The following is a 12696-nucleotide window of genomic DNA, read 5'->3' as shown; positions in this document are numbered from 1 at the left end:
ACATCCAACATAGAGTCTCAGGTATGAAAAACTGGACAGCACCTGGCCCTGACATGATCCATGCCTACTGGCTAAAGAAGCTCACTGCAATCCATGAGCGCCTTTTAACACCGTCAAGCTGTGTTACGCTGTGCATTTGGGTCCTCATCCGTGCGATCATGACACAAAGGGTACAGTCCCATCCAACTACCGGCCAATAACCTGTCACTCCACAACATGGAAGCTCATGTCATGCATCATCGCAGCTAAGATAAGTGGGCACATGAGTCAATACATGAGCGAAGCACAGAAGGGCATTGGTAAGGATACCAGAGGAGCCAAACGCCAACTCCTGGTAGACAGAACAGTTGCCCAAGACTGCAGAGTGCGACACACCAACCTGTGCACAGCCTGGATCGACTACAAGAAAGCCTGTGACTCAATGCCACACACATGGATCACTGAATGCTTGGAGCTGTACAACATCAACAGAACTCTAAGGGCCTTCATTGCAAACTCGATGAGGTTGTGGAGAACCACCCTTGAAGCCAATGGGAAGCCACTTGCCCAAGTATCCATCAAATGTGGCATATACCAAGGAGATGCACTGTCCCCACTGCTGTTCTGCATAGGTCTAAACCCCCTCAGCCAAATAATAAACAAGACTGGCTATGGATACCGACTCCGGAACGGGGCCACCATAAGTCACCTCCTCTACATGGATGACATCAAGCTGTATGCTAAGAATGAGCGAGACATCGACTCGCTGATCCACACCACTAGGATCTACAGCTCAGACATCGGGATGTCATTCGGGCTCGAGCAATGTGGTAGGATGGTGACAAAGAGAGGCAAGGTAATCCACACAGAAGGGGTCTCACTCCCAGAAGGAATAATAGCAGACATTGAGGACAATTACAAGTACCTTGGAATACCACAGGCAAACGGCAACCTTGAACAGGCAACAAGGAATGCGGCAACAGCCAAATACCTCCAACGAGTAAGGCAAGTCCTAAGAAGCCAGCTCAATGGCAAGAACAAATCCCGGGCAATAAACAGCTACGCTCTGCCAGTGATCAGATACCCTGCGGGAATAATAAGGTGGCCAAAGGAAGAGATACAGACCACAGATGTTAAGACACGAAAGCTCCTCACCATGCATGGAGGGTTCCACCCCAAATCCAGCACCCTGAGACTGTACGCTAGCCGCAAGGAAGGAGGCCGAGGACTAGTGAGCGTGAGAGCCACTATCCAGGATGAAACATCCAAGATCCATAAGTACATCAAGGATAAGGCCCCGACAGATGACGTGCTGAGTGAATGTCTCAGGCAGTGGAGAACAGAGGATGAGATGCTGGAAGAGGGACCATCATGGGAGGACAAGCCCTTGCACGGGATGTACCACCGGAACATAACTGAAGTGGCTGATCTCAACAAATCCTACCAATGGCTTGAAAGGGCTGGGCTGAAGGACAGCACAGAGGCACTCATCCTGGCTGCACAGGAGCAGGCCCTGAGCACCAGAGCCATAGAGGCCCAGATCTACCACACCAGACAAGACCCAAGGTGTAGACTGTGCAAAGAGGCCCCAGAGACGGTCCAGCACATAAACTGCAGGGTTGTAAGATGCTGGCAGGCAAAGCATACATGGAACGCCATAACCAAGTGGCTGGCATAGTATACAGGAACATCTGCGCGGAGTATGGACTGGAAACCCCAAGGTCAAAGTGGGAAACACCTCCCAAGGTGGTAGAGAACGAGCGAGCCAAGATCCTGTGGGACTTCCAGATCCAGACTGACAGAATGGTAATGGCGAACCAACCAGACATTGTGGTGGTGGATAAAGAGCAGAGGAAAGCCGTAGTGGTGAATGTGGCAATACCAAGCGATGGCAACATCAGGAAAAAGGAACATGAGAAACTAGAGAAATACCAAGGGCTCAGAGAAGAACTGGAGAAGGCTTGGAAGGTGAAGGCCACAGTGGTGCCTGTGGTGATCGGAGCACTAGGGGCTGTGACCCCCAAACTGGAGGAGTGGCTACGACAGATCCCTGGAAAAACATCCGAAATCTCAGTCCAGAAAAGTGCAGTCCTAGGAACAGCAAGGATACTGCGCAGAACCCTCAAGCTCCCTGGCCTCTGGTAGAGGACCCGAGCTTGGAAAGTGGATGAGACCACCCGCCGAGGGTGAGAATAGAGTGTGTGTGTGTGTGTATATATGGGATGTGTCTTACTCCCCCATGCAGGTGCAAATAGCTGGGTAATCTTACAGTAGTCTACTTGTACTAAAGTGGCACTAAATTCTGCAAAACACAGTGTGATCACAATGGTACAATGCCACAGAATACCTGACCACATTCAGTCTTTGCATATGATTAATACCATCACAAGACATTGTCTTTTATATGAACACCAATAAGCAATTTTGCCTCTGTCTCCTCTTTTTATTTATTAACATTAGCTGTGTTGTGTGTAAACAATTTTGCAGAGCTTAATGAAATTGCTATAGGGCATGTGCTGGACTAGCTACTTCTTTATAACACTGACAACAAATAATGTTTTTGTAAGTAAATATTCCAAATACACGTCAAGAAAATATGATTAGAATTAGGGCTGCAACTAACAATTATTTTGATAATCGATTAATCTGACGATTATTTTTTTGATTAATCAAACTAATCGGATAAAAAAAAATATTAGAAAAATTAGAAGATATCTAATGTTTTGCTTTTAAAACGGAATGATGATTTTGACTCTTTAAATCTCAAAGAAAAAAAAACAAAAATCCAGCATTTGAATAATAAAACTTCAATATACAAAGTATAAATGAACAAAGCAAGCACAGAGTTTTGTTGCAGTGTGAAGATCTGCAGCAGCTCCATTAACCTGACTGTGGGAGAAAACCCACAAAGACACGGTAGAACATGTAAACTCCACAGAGACTCCTCTGCTCCTTCTGGGTCTGCTGTTTGTTTGTTTCTGCAGTTTAAGTTGCACTGTTCTGTGGTGGCGCCGTTCATCACTATGTAGCAAACGCGATAATACACAGTCAGCTGAGGCTGGTGGTAGAAGAGATTAAGTAACAAAGTAACCTTCAACACAGCAGCACGTAACGAAGAGTCTTAGTGTTACGGGCGAGGGTCAAACTGGACTGAACTGTATTTTAAAACACACTCACTATGAGTGGGGAACAGGCTACAAAGGCCTTCAAACTAAACTGGAGGGAGGACCCAAATGCACGACCCACAGACAGGACTTACAATAAGTGATTTAATAAATAAATAGAACATACAGACTGAGAACAATACAAACTAAGGACGCTGCGACTGCAGGATAAGCCAGAAACAAAAAAATGCAAACTAACACATATAACTCACAGGTAAAACAAAAGATCACTGCAGAGCAGGAAACTAAGTAGCCATACTAAAACACAAAACATGCAAACAACAGTATCCAACACAAACAGTGAACAAACACACAAACCTGGACAGAGCACAAGAGCACAACGACACTGCAACACGTAACAAGTAACCCATAACCAGTAACAAGTAACAAGTAACACGTAACGAGTAATGCACCAACAAAGACTGTACCCAAACCAGAAACTTAAATACTTACTAAAACAGGTGATTCTAATGAACCTAATAACAGGACATGACATGACAGGAAATGAAAAAACAAAGAACCAACCAAGAGGGCCTTAATGCCACGTGAGCCAGAGTGCCCTCTGGCTGTCTGGAAGCTGACTCACAACAGAGCCCCCCTCTCAAAGCCGGCTCCCAGACGGCGAACCTGCACGAACTAGACGAGCCGGGCGGGCGGAGGCGAGGAGGCGGGACAAACAAAACCAAAACACAGAAGACAAGAACACCCAAGAACCAGCAACAGACATGAACCAACCAAACCGTAAACACTCCAAAACAAACAAAAAAAACCCATAACATCACATACACTTGTTTGATCAAAACATAACCCCACTAACGTAACTCCCAATAGTTAAACAAGTCCCAAAACAAACTGAGGTAGTCCACAGATAACGAGTCCTCCACCAGTCTCATGGTGGGTGCCAACGAGGCAGGGTCCAACCCAGCAGCCGCTGGGTGTCAACTGGCACTCCTGGTGCCCCTGAACACGAGCCCAGCTCCCTAGGTGGGCGTCGACGGTAGAGGCAGAGCCAGCGTAGCAGCGGGTGATTATGGCGGCAAGGCGACCAGTCCGGTGGCATAGCCCCCATGAGCCCTAAGGCCCCTTGTGGACCACCAAGACGACGAACGGGAACCAGCGGCGTCCTCCTTGGACCACCGCGACGACAAACGGGAACCAGCGGCGTCCTCCCTGGACCACCGCGACGGCGAACGGGAACCAGCGGCGTCCTCCTTGGACCACCGCGACGACAAACGGGAACCAGCGGCGTCCTCCCTGGACCACCGCGACGACAAACGGGAACCAGCGGCGTCCTCCTTGGACCACCGCGACGACAAACGGGAACCAGCGGCGTCCTCCCTGGACCACCGCGACGACAAACGGGAACCAGCGGCGTCCTCCCTGGACCACCGCGACGACAAACGGGAACCAGCGGCGTACTCCCTGGACCACCGCGACGACAAACGGGAACCAGCGGCGTACTCCCTGGACCACCGCGACGACAAACGGGAACCAGCGGCGTCCTCCCTGGACCACCGCGACGACGAACAGGAACCAGCGGCGTCCTCCCTGGACCACCGTGACGAACAGGAACCAACAACGTCCTCTTTGGACCACCGCGACGAACAGGAACCAACGGCGTCCTCTTTGTACCACCGCGACGAACAGGAACCAACAGCGTCCTCTTTGTACCACCGCGACGAACAGGAACCAACAGCGTCCTCTTTGGACCACCGCGACGAACAGGAACCAACGGCGTCCTCTTTGGACCACCGCGACGACAAACGGGAACCAGCGGCGTCCTCCCTGGACTACCGCGACGACACGTGGCCTCCACTGGACCACCAGGAACCTCAAGGGTCAAACGTGGCTTGGCGACAGGAACCTTACGTGGTGCTGCCCTCGGGGAAACAAGAAGCAGCCCCACCCTCAGATAAGCGCCCTTCTTAGAGGGCAGACATGGAGCCGGAACCGGAGCCAAAGACGAGGGCAGACGTGGAGCCGGAACCGGAGCCAAAGACGAGGGCAGACGTGGAGCCGGAACCGGAGACGAAGCCAGACGTGGAGCCGGAACCGGAGACGAAACCAGACGTGGAGCCGGAACCGGAGCCAGAGACGAAGCCAGACGTGGAGCCGGAACCGGAGCCAGAGACGAAACCAGACGTGGAGCCGGAACCGGAGCCAAAGACGAAGCCAGACGTGGAGCCGGAACCGGAGACAAAACCAGACGTAGAGCCGGAACCGGAGCCAAACATGAAGAGGTGAAGGCAACAGCTGATGTGCTGTCGCGCTGAATCGCACTGAACGGCGCCACCACCTTATGGCACCGTGGTGCAGGTACTGGGAAGTTCGTCTGCGGCGTTGACGTTCCACGCCGAGGGGCCGAAACCAGAACCCGATGTTGTGCAACGGGACTGCCCCGCTGTATTTCCATGCCCTGCGTCTCCTCCAAACGCTGGGACCGTGGAGTTGGCACAGCAGTAGTGAACTGCCGATCTGCACCCGTCGACGCTTCCTCGTTGAAGTGCCTTGGTGCAGGTGTAGGAGTCTGAACAGCGGCATCCTCCCGCTGTGACTCCCCATCCAGTGCTCCCTCCCAAGAGCGCGGGGTAAGAGGGTCTCCCGCTGACACGGTTGCCGGCCGACGGCCAGCGGGCTCCGACACTTGGTCCTCCAAGTGCCGGTCTAGAGGAGCGAGAACAGCAGCCCTCCATTGCTGTCTCGTCGAGCGCAGCGTCCTCCGCCTTGAACGCTGACGTCTCGGGGGCTGTGCAACAGACGCAGTGAAGTTCGTTGTGCGAGCCGAATCAGGGACGCCCATCTTCGTGCCAACCCACGAGCTGGAGATGAGCGACTGTCCATGGAAGTCTGGGGGCCGGGTACAAAAACGAAACCCCGAGTCTGGAAGAGGGGGGCGAAATAGTGCGCGTTGTAGCTCATCGCGCATCGCACCCACCTCAACCCACAGCTTTGCCACACCCGGGAACTCAAACAACCAGGGTTCCTCCCACAAAATGTCATCCAGCAGCTCGACTGCTACTAACCTGGCCTCCGGCCTAGGAGCTTCAGTGGCTGCTTTCAAAATGACCCCGTAGCGCATCAAAAAGTGTGGGGACAGATCTGGTCTAGCTGGATCCATGGCACTGAACTTGAACTGGTCACACACACACACAGACAAACTAAACAAGTTGTACAAGCACGAAAACAAGACAAGCACCCAGTGAACACAAACATACAGCCTCACAAACAAGACAAGCTATAGTGCTAACACAGACTACCCCTACAGTAGCGCTCCACTACACTAACCGGGGAAAAACAAAAAGGACAGGGTTGGCTGGGTCCAAATGGTTGGTGCATTCTGTTACCGGCGAGGGTCAAACTGGACTGAACTGTATTTTAAAACACACTCACTATGAGTGGGGAACAGGCTACAAAGGCCTTCAAACTAAACTGGAGGGAGGACCCAAATGCACGACCCACAGACAGGACTGACAATAAGTGATTTAATAAATAAATAGAACATACAGACTGAGAACAATACAAACTAAGGACGCTGCGACTGCAGGATAAGCCAGAAACAAAAAATGCAAACTAACACATATAACTCACAGGTAACTAAAGATCACTGCAGAGCAGGAAACTAAGTAGCCATACTAAAACACAAAACATGCAAACAACAGTATCCAACACAAACAGTGAACAAACACACAAACCTGGACAGAGCACAAGAGCACGACGACACTGCAACACGTAACAAGTAACCCATAACCAGTAACAAGTAACGAGTAACACGTAACGAGTAATGCACCAACAAAGACTGTACCCAAACCAGAAACTTAAATACTTACTAAAACAGGTGATTCTAATGAACCTAATAACAGGACATGACATGACAGGAAATGAAAAAACAAAGAACCAACCAAGAGGGCCTTAATGCCACGTGAGCCAGAGTGCCCTCTGGCTGTCTGGAAGCTGACTCACAACAGAGCCCCCCTCTCAAAGCCGGCTCCCAGACGGCGAACCTGCACGAACTAGACGAGCCGGGCGGGCGGAGGCGAGGAGGCGGGACAAACAAAACCAAAACACAGAAGACAAGAACACCCAAGAACCAGCAACAGACATGAACCAACCAAACCGTAAACACTCCAAAACAAACAAAAAAAACCCATAACATCACATACACTTGTTTGATCAAAACATAACCCCACTAACGTAACTCCCAATAGTTAAACAAGTCCCAAAACAAACTGAGGTAGTCCACAGATAACGAGTCCTCCACCAGTCTCATGGTGGGTGCCAACGAGGCAGGGTCCAACCCAGCAGCCGCTGGGAGTCAACTGGCACTCCTGGTGCCCCTGAACACGGGCCCAGCTCCCTGGGTGGGCGTCGACGGTAGAGGCAGAGCCAGCGTAGCAGCGGGTGATTATGGCGGCAAGGCGACCAGTCCGGTGGCATAGCCCCCATGAGCCCTAAGGCCCCTTGTGGACCACCAAGACGACGAACGGGAACCAGCGGCGTCCTCCTTGGACCACCGCGACGACAAACGGGAACCAGCAGCGTCCTCCCTGGACCACTGCGCCGACGAACGGGAACCAGCGGCGTCCTCCCTGGACCACCGCGACGACAAACGGGAACCAGCAGCGTCCTCCCTGGACCACCGCGACGACAAACGGGAACCAGCGGCGTCCTCCTTGGACCACCGCGACGACAAACGGGAACCAGCGGCGTCCTCCCTGGACCACCGCGACGACAAACGGGAACCAGCGGCGTCCTCCCTGGACCACCGCGACGAACAGGAACCAACGGCGTCCTCTTTGGACCACCGCGACGAACAGGAACCAACGGCGTCCTCTTTGTACCACCGCGACGAACAGGAACCAACGGCGTCCTCTTTGGACCACCGCGACGACAAACGGGAACCAGCGGCGTCCTCCCTGGACCACCGCGACGAACAGGAACCAACGGCGTCCTCTTTGTACCACCGCGACGAACAGGAACCAACAGCGTCCTCTTTGGACCACCGCGACGAACAGGAACCAACGGCGTCCTCTTTGGACCACCGCGACGACAAACTGGAACCAGCGGCGTCCTCCCTGGACTACCGCGACGACACGTGGCCTCCACTGGACCACCAGGAACCTCAAGGGTCAAACGTGGCTTGGCGACAGGAACCTTACGTGGTGCTGCCCTCGGGGAAACAAGAAGCAGCCCCACCCTCAGATAAGCGCCCTTCTTAGAGGGCAGACATGGAGCCGGAACCGGAGCCAAAGACGAGGGCAGACGTGGAGCCGGAACCGGAGCCAAAGACGAGGGCAGACGTGGAGCCGGAACCGGAGCCAAAGACGAGGGCAGACGTGGAGCCGGAACCGGAGACGAAACCAGACGTGGAGCCGGAACCGGAGCCAGAGACGAAACCAGACGTGGAGCCGGAACCGGAGCCAAAGACGAAGCCAGACGTGGAGCCGGAACCGGAGCCAAAGACGAAGCCAGACGTGGAGCCGGAACCGGAGACAAAACCAGACGTGGAGCCGGAACCGGAGCCAGAGACGAAACCAGACGTGGAGCCGGAACCGGAGCCAAAGACGAAGCCAGACGTGGAGCCGGAACCGGAGCCAAAGACGAAGCCAGACGTGGAGCCGGAACCGGAGACAAAACCAGACGTGGAGCCGGAACCGGAACCAGAGACGAAACTAGACGTGGAGCCGGAACCGCAGCCAAACATGAAGAGGTGAAGGCAACAGCTGATGTGCTGTCGCGCTGAATCGCACTGAACGGCGCCACCACCTTATGGCACCGTGGTGCAGGTACTGGGAAGTTCGGCTGCGGCATTGACGTTCCACGCCGAGGGGCCGAAACCAGAACCCGATGTTGTGCAACGGGACTGCCCCGCTGTATTTCCATGCCCTGCGTCTCCTCCAAACGCTGGGACCGTGGAGTTGGCACAGCAGTAGTGAACTGCCGATCTGCACCCGTCGACGCTTCCTCGTTGAAGTGCCTTGGTGCAGGTGTAGGAGTCTGAACAGCGGCATCCTCACGCTGTGACTCCCCATCCAGTGCTCCCTCCCAAGAGCGCGGGGTAAGAGGGTCTCCCGCTGACACGGTTGCCGGCCGACGGCCAGCGGGCTCCGACACTTGGTCCTCCAAGTGCCGGTCTGGAGGAGCGAGAACAGCAGCCCTCCATTGCTGTCTCGTCAAGCGCAGCGTCCTCCGCCTTGAACGCTGACGTCTCGGGGGCTGTGCAACAGACGCAGTGAAGTTTGTTGTGCGAGCCGAATCAGGGACGCCCATCTTTGCGCCAACCCACGAGCTGGAGATGAGCGACTGTCCATGGAAGTCTGAGGGCCCGGTACAAAAACGAAACCCCGAGTCTGGAAGAGGGGGGCGAAATAGTGCGCGTTGTAGCTCATCGCGCATCGCACCCACCTCAACCTACAGCTTTGCCACACCCGGGAACTCAAACAACCAGGGTTCCTCCCACCAAATGTCATCCAGCAGCTCGACTGCTACTAACCTGGCCTCCGGCCTAGGAGCTTCAGTGGCTGCTTTCAAAATGACCCCGTAGCGCATCAAAAAGTGTGGGGACAGATCAGGTCTAGCTGGATCCATGGCACTGAACTCGAACTGGTTACACACACACAGACAAACTAAACAAGTTGTACAAGCACGAAAACAAGACAAGCACCCAGTGAACACAAACACACAGCCTCACAAACAAGACAAGCTTAGTGCTAACACAGACTACCCCTACAGTAGCGCTCCACTACACTACACTAACTACACTAACTTTGTCGTTAACATGAACAAACTGGAATGTGTTCAACAAATAGGACTTAAACCATCCCAGTGCTGTTTCTTTAATTCCGATTCTATGTTCCAGTCTCTATAATAGAAGGTTATGATCAATTTTATCAAATGCAGCACTAAGATCTAACAGGACAAGGACAGAAACTAGACCATTGTCTGAAGCTAACAGAAGATCATTAGTGACTCTAACCAGAGCTGTTTCTGCTCTGATGTTTTCTAAATCCTGACTGAAAATCTTCGTACAGGTTATTCCCACTAAAGGTGATCAGATAATTGTTTAGCCACTATTTCTTCAAAAGTCTTGGAAATAAAGGGTAAATTTGAAATGGGCCTATAGTTGGCTAGTTCTCCAGGGTCCAGGTTAGTTTTTTTTTTACTAAAGGTTTGACCACAGACACCTTAAAAGCCTGTGGGACATAGCCTAAATGTAAAGATTGGTTGATTTGATTTAATATGGATAAGCTGATTAAAGGTAGAACCTCTTTGAGTAATCTCGTTGGGATTGGATCTAAAAGACAAGTGGACGACTTGGAAGAGTTGATTATTGAGGTTAACTCTATGTGAGTTATGCCTGATTTGGTAAATTTAAAGTTGATGGATCTAGACAGTGCTTACTGTCATTTGGAGGAAGTTGCTGCTTACACAGGCTTAGTTATTTGAATTAAACAATTCCTGTATTCATTTTTGGAGCTAGAAACTTCATTCTTTGTATGTGTTTTCAGGGCCGACCTGACAAAGTGGGCCTCCCCCGGCTCAAATTGCTTCAAAGCTCTAGACAAGATCGTGATTTTGCAACCTTTTCCTCCACTCTGAGCGCTTTTACGCACATGTTTTTTTAGAAGGCTTGGATTGGCGCTTTGTGCATTTTCTTTTTTTGAATCCATTCCGGAAACGTAGCACCCAACTGACAGACAGGCCGATTAAGCTGCTTGGTTTACTCACAGTCACTACAGCACCAGAGTCTTTTACTAGTTTGCTCTGTGCTCTGGACTCATTATGTTTATCCTCAATGGTGGATAAATGGTGCAACTGTGCAAAGAAACACGAGCAGATCATCACACCAATGAGCAGGGCTGCTGATGTGATTGACAGAGGGGAGGACCCAACCAGCTATGAGTGAAAACAGTTTCTGGTGATGTGCACATCAATCAAATCAATGTAAAAACATGATGAACGGCAGTGTCAAAACCATAGAATATTGGCCCTACGATATTGTAGATCGTACAGACCCCAAGACTTTCGTATAAAAAAATAAAATAGATGTAATTTTGCCCGAAAAAGAAAAAGAAATTAAAACATCAGCTGCCTTTTTCTCATACACATGTTGCAGGATGTTGTGATTTGCAAATACAGTATGTGCACTGCATTTATGACACATTATGCTTGTTTTTCCATGTCTTCAAATCTCAAAGATGTTGAAAACATGATGGGCCATCGAGCTGTCTTCCTTTCAAATGCTGTGCCAGTAACCTGTTAACGTGCAAAAGCCTCTTTCCTCCTCATCAAAATGATCAAATATATTTTTAATTTTAAATTTTATTTAAGGCTATAAACAATGTTGCAACTGTCTGTGTGTGATGTTGGTCCCGTGGGAGAGACTCTATTACGCAAGGGTTCCCGTCCCCGCTGTCATTTATAATGATGTACAAAAGTTAAATAACACACAAGAAATGGATCGAAATTAAAACAATTTGTTGTGTGTACTGAAATACTCCTTGTGTAGAAAGTCATAAAATCCGAGGTCAGTCGAAAAAAGTTAACTAGTTTTTCATAGGAGTAATATGTTGAGATCGGTCAAATTGTACCGGAACACAAAACAAGTGTCAACATTCGCCGTCTCCTATCGTGACTCACCTGTTCCAGCAGAAGAGTGTTCTTGTTATTTTTAGCGAGCTGATGGGCGGTGAAGGAGCCCTGGACTCCAGCACCGATTACAATGCAGTCGTATTCTTGTACAGCTGCCATCCTGTAGCCGTGTGCTGGAAACGCAAAGCAAGAAGTTCCCGAGTGCGGACTTGTGGAATGTCGTCAGCCAAAACCCAAGCACGGTTCCGATTTAAATTGCACACTTACTCAAATAGTGCACATTAAACACCCAGCAGTGTTTTTGCTCCGCCCCGAGTGGACAGGTGTCGTGCCAAAAAGTGACTGTCTGCCAGAAATCGATTTCCGCACGCGGGAGCGCGCACCGCCTCGTTGAGGCGTTTAGCTCGGTTTGTGTAGGACTACAGCTGTTTATTACGGTTTCAAACGGCCATAACTTAAAATAAATAAATATGATCCGCTACACGTTTTCTAGTGGACGTAGTGACGCCACGTCTTTTAGATTTCGTGTAAACGACGGAAATAATCGTCGTAATTCTCTTTACAGCGATCGTAGATCGTGACTGTTTAACTCTATGACATGACGCTAGGACTCAGATCTACGACCCAATGTTGCTGCAACATGTTTGTTCTTCACATTTTGTGTCTGATTGAAACTGCGCGAGTGACCACCGAGTTGTTTCACCACTTTTAACTTCCTGTATGGGACCAGTTAAACCAGTAAGATGCTTTCATGTTGCCAAAACGTGATTATTAGAGCCAAAGCTTTTGGTCAGAAGCTTAATTATGTCTTATTTTAAATACACTTAGCTCTGCTTTGTTATATTTACAGATGTAATACACCAAGACCAGTAGAACCAGTAGCATGCTGGTTTTATGTTGCCACAAAGTGATTAAAGCCAATATCTGTTTACTGTTAGCCTATTTCTGCCTCATTTTAACTTCA

At 50.5% G+C, this 12696-nt stretch overlaps 1 protein-coding gene across 6 annotated transcripts in view; it reads right to left on the bottom strand.

Moving 5' to 3' along the window:
• The window catches only part of pipox (pipecolic acid oxidase), a 41888-nt gene extending 29752 nt beyond the window's left edge, over positions 1-12136 (bottom strand). For 3 of the 6 annotated variants that reach the window (XM_029171486.3, XM_055514225.1, XM_055514227.1), the window contains exon 1: positions 11781-12076. In XM_029171486.3, the coding sequence (XP_029027319.1) occupies positions 11781-11891 (111 nt within the window). In that variant the 5' untranslated portion in view covers positions 11892-12076. Of the gene's footprint in view, positions 1-11780 lie in introns of all 6 variants that reach the window. The other 3 variants (XM_029171485.3, XM_055514226.1, XM_029171484.3) reach the window with 2 other exon arrangements.
• Between the last annotated feature and the right edge of the window lie 560 nt (positions 12137-12696).

The sequence above is a fragment of the Betta splendens genome, chromosome 13 (genome assembly GCF_900634795.4).
Source record: "Betta splendens chromosome 13, fBetSpl5.4, whole genome shotgun sequence".
NCBI lineage: Eukaryota > Metazoa > Chordata > Actinopteri > Anabantiformes > Osphronemidae > Betta > Betta splendens.
The sequence above is the reverse complement of the archived record's forward strand: the minus strand, read 5'-3'. Positions and strand labels throughout refer to the sequence as shown.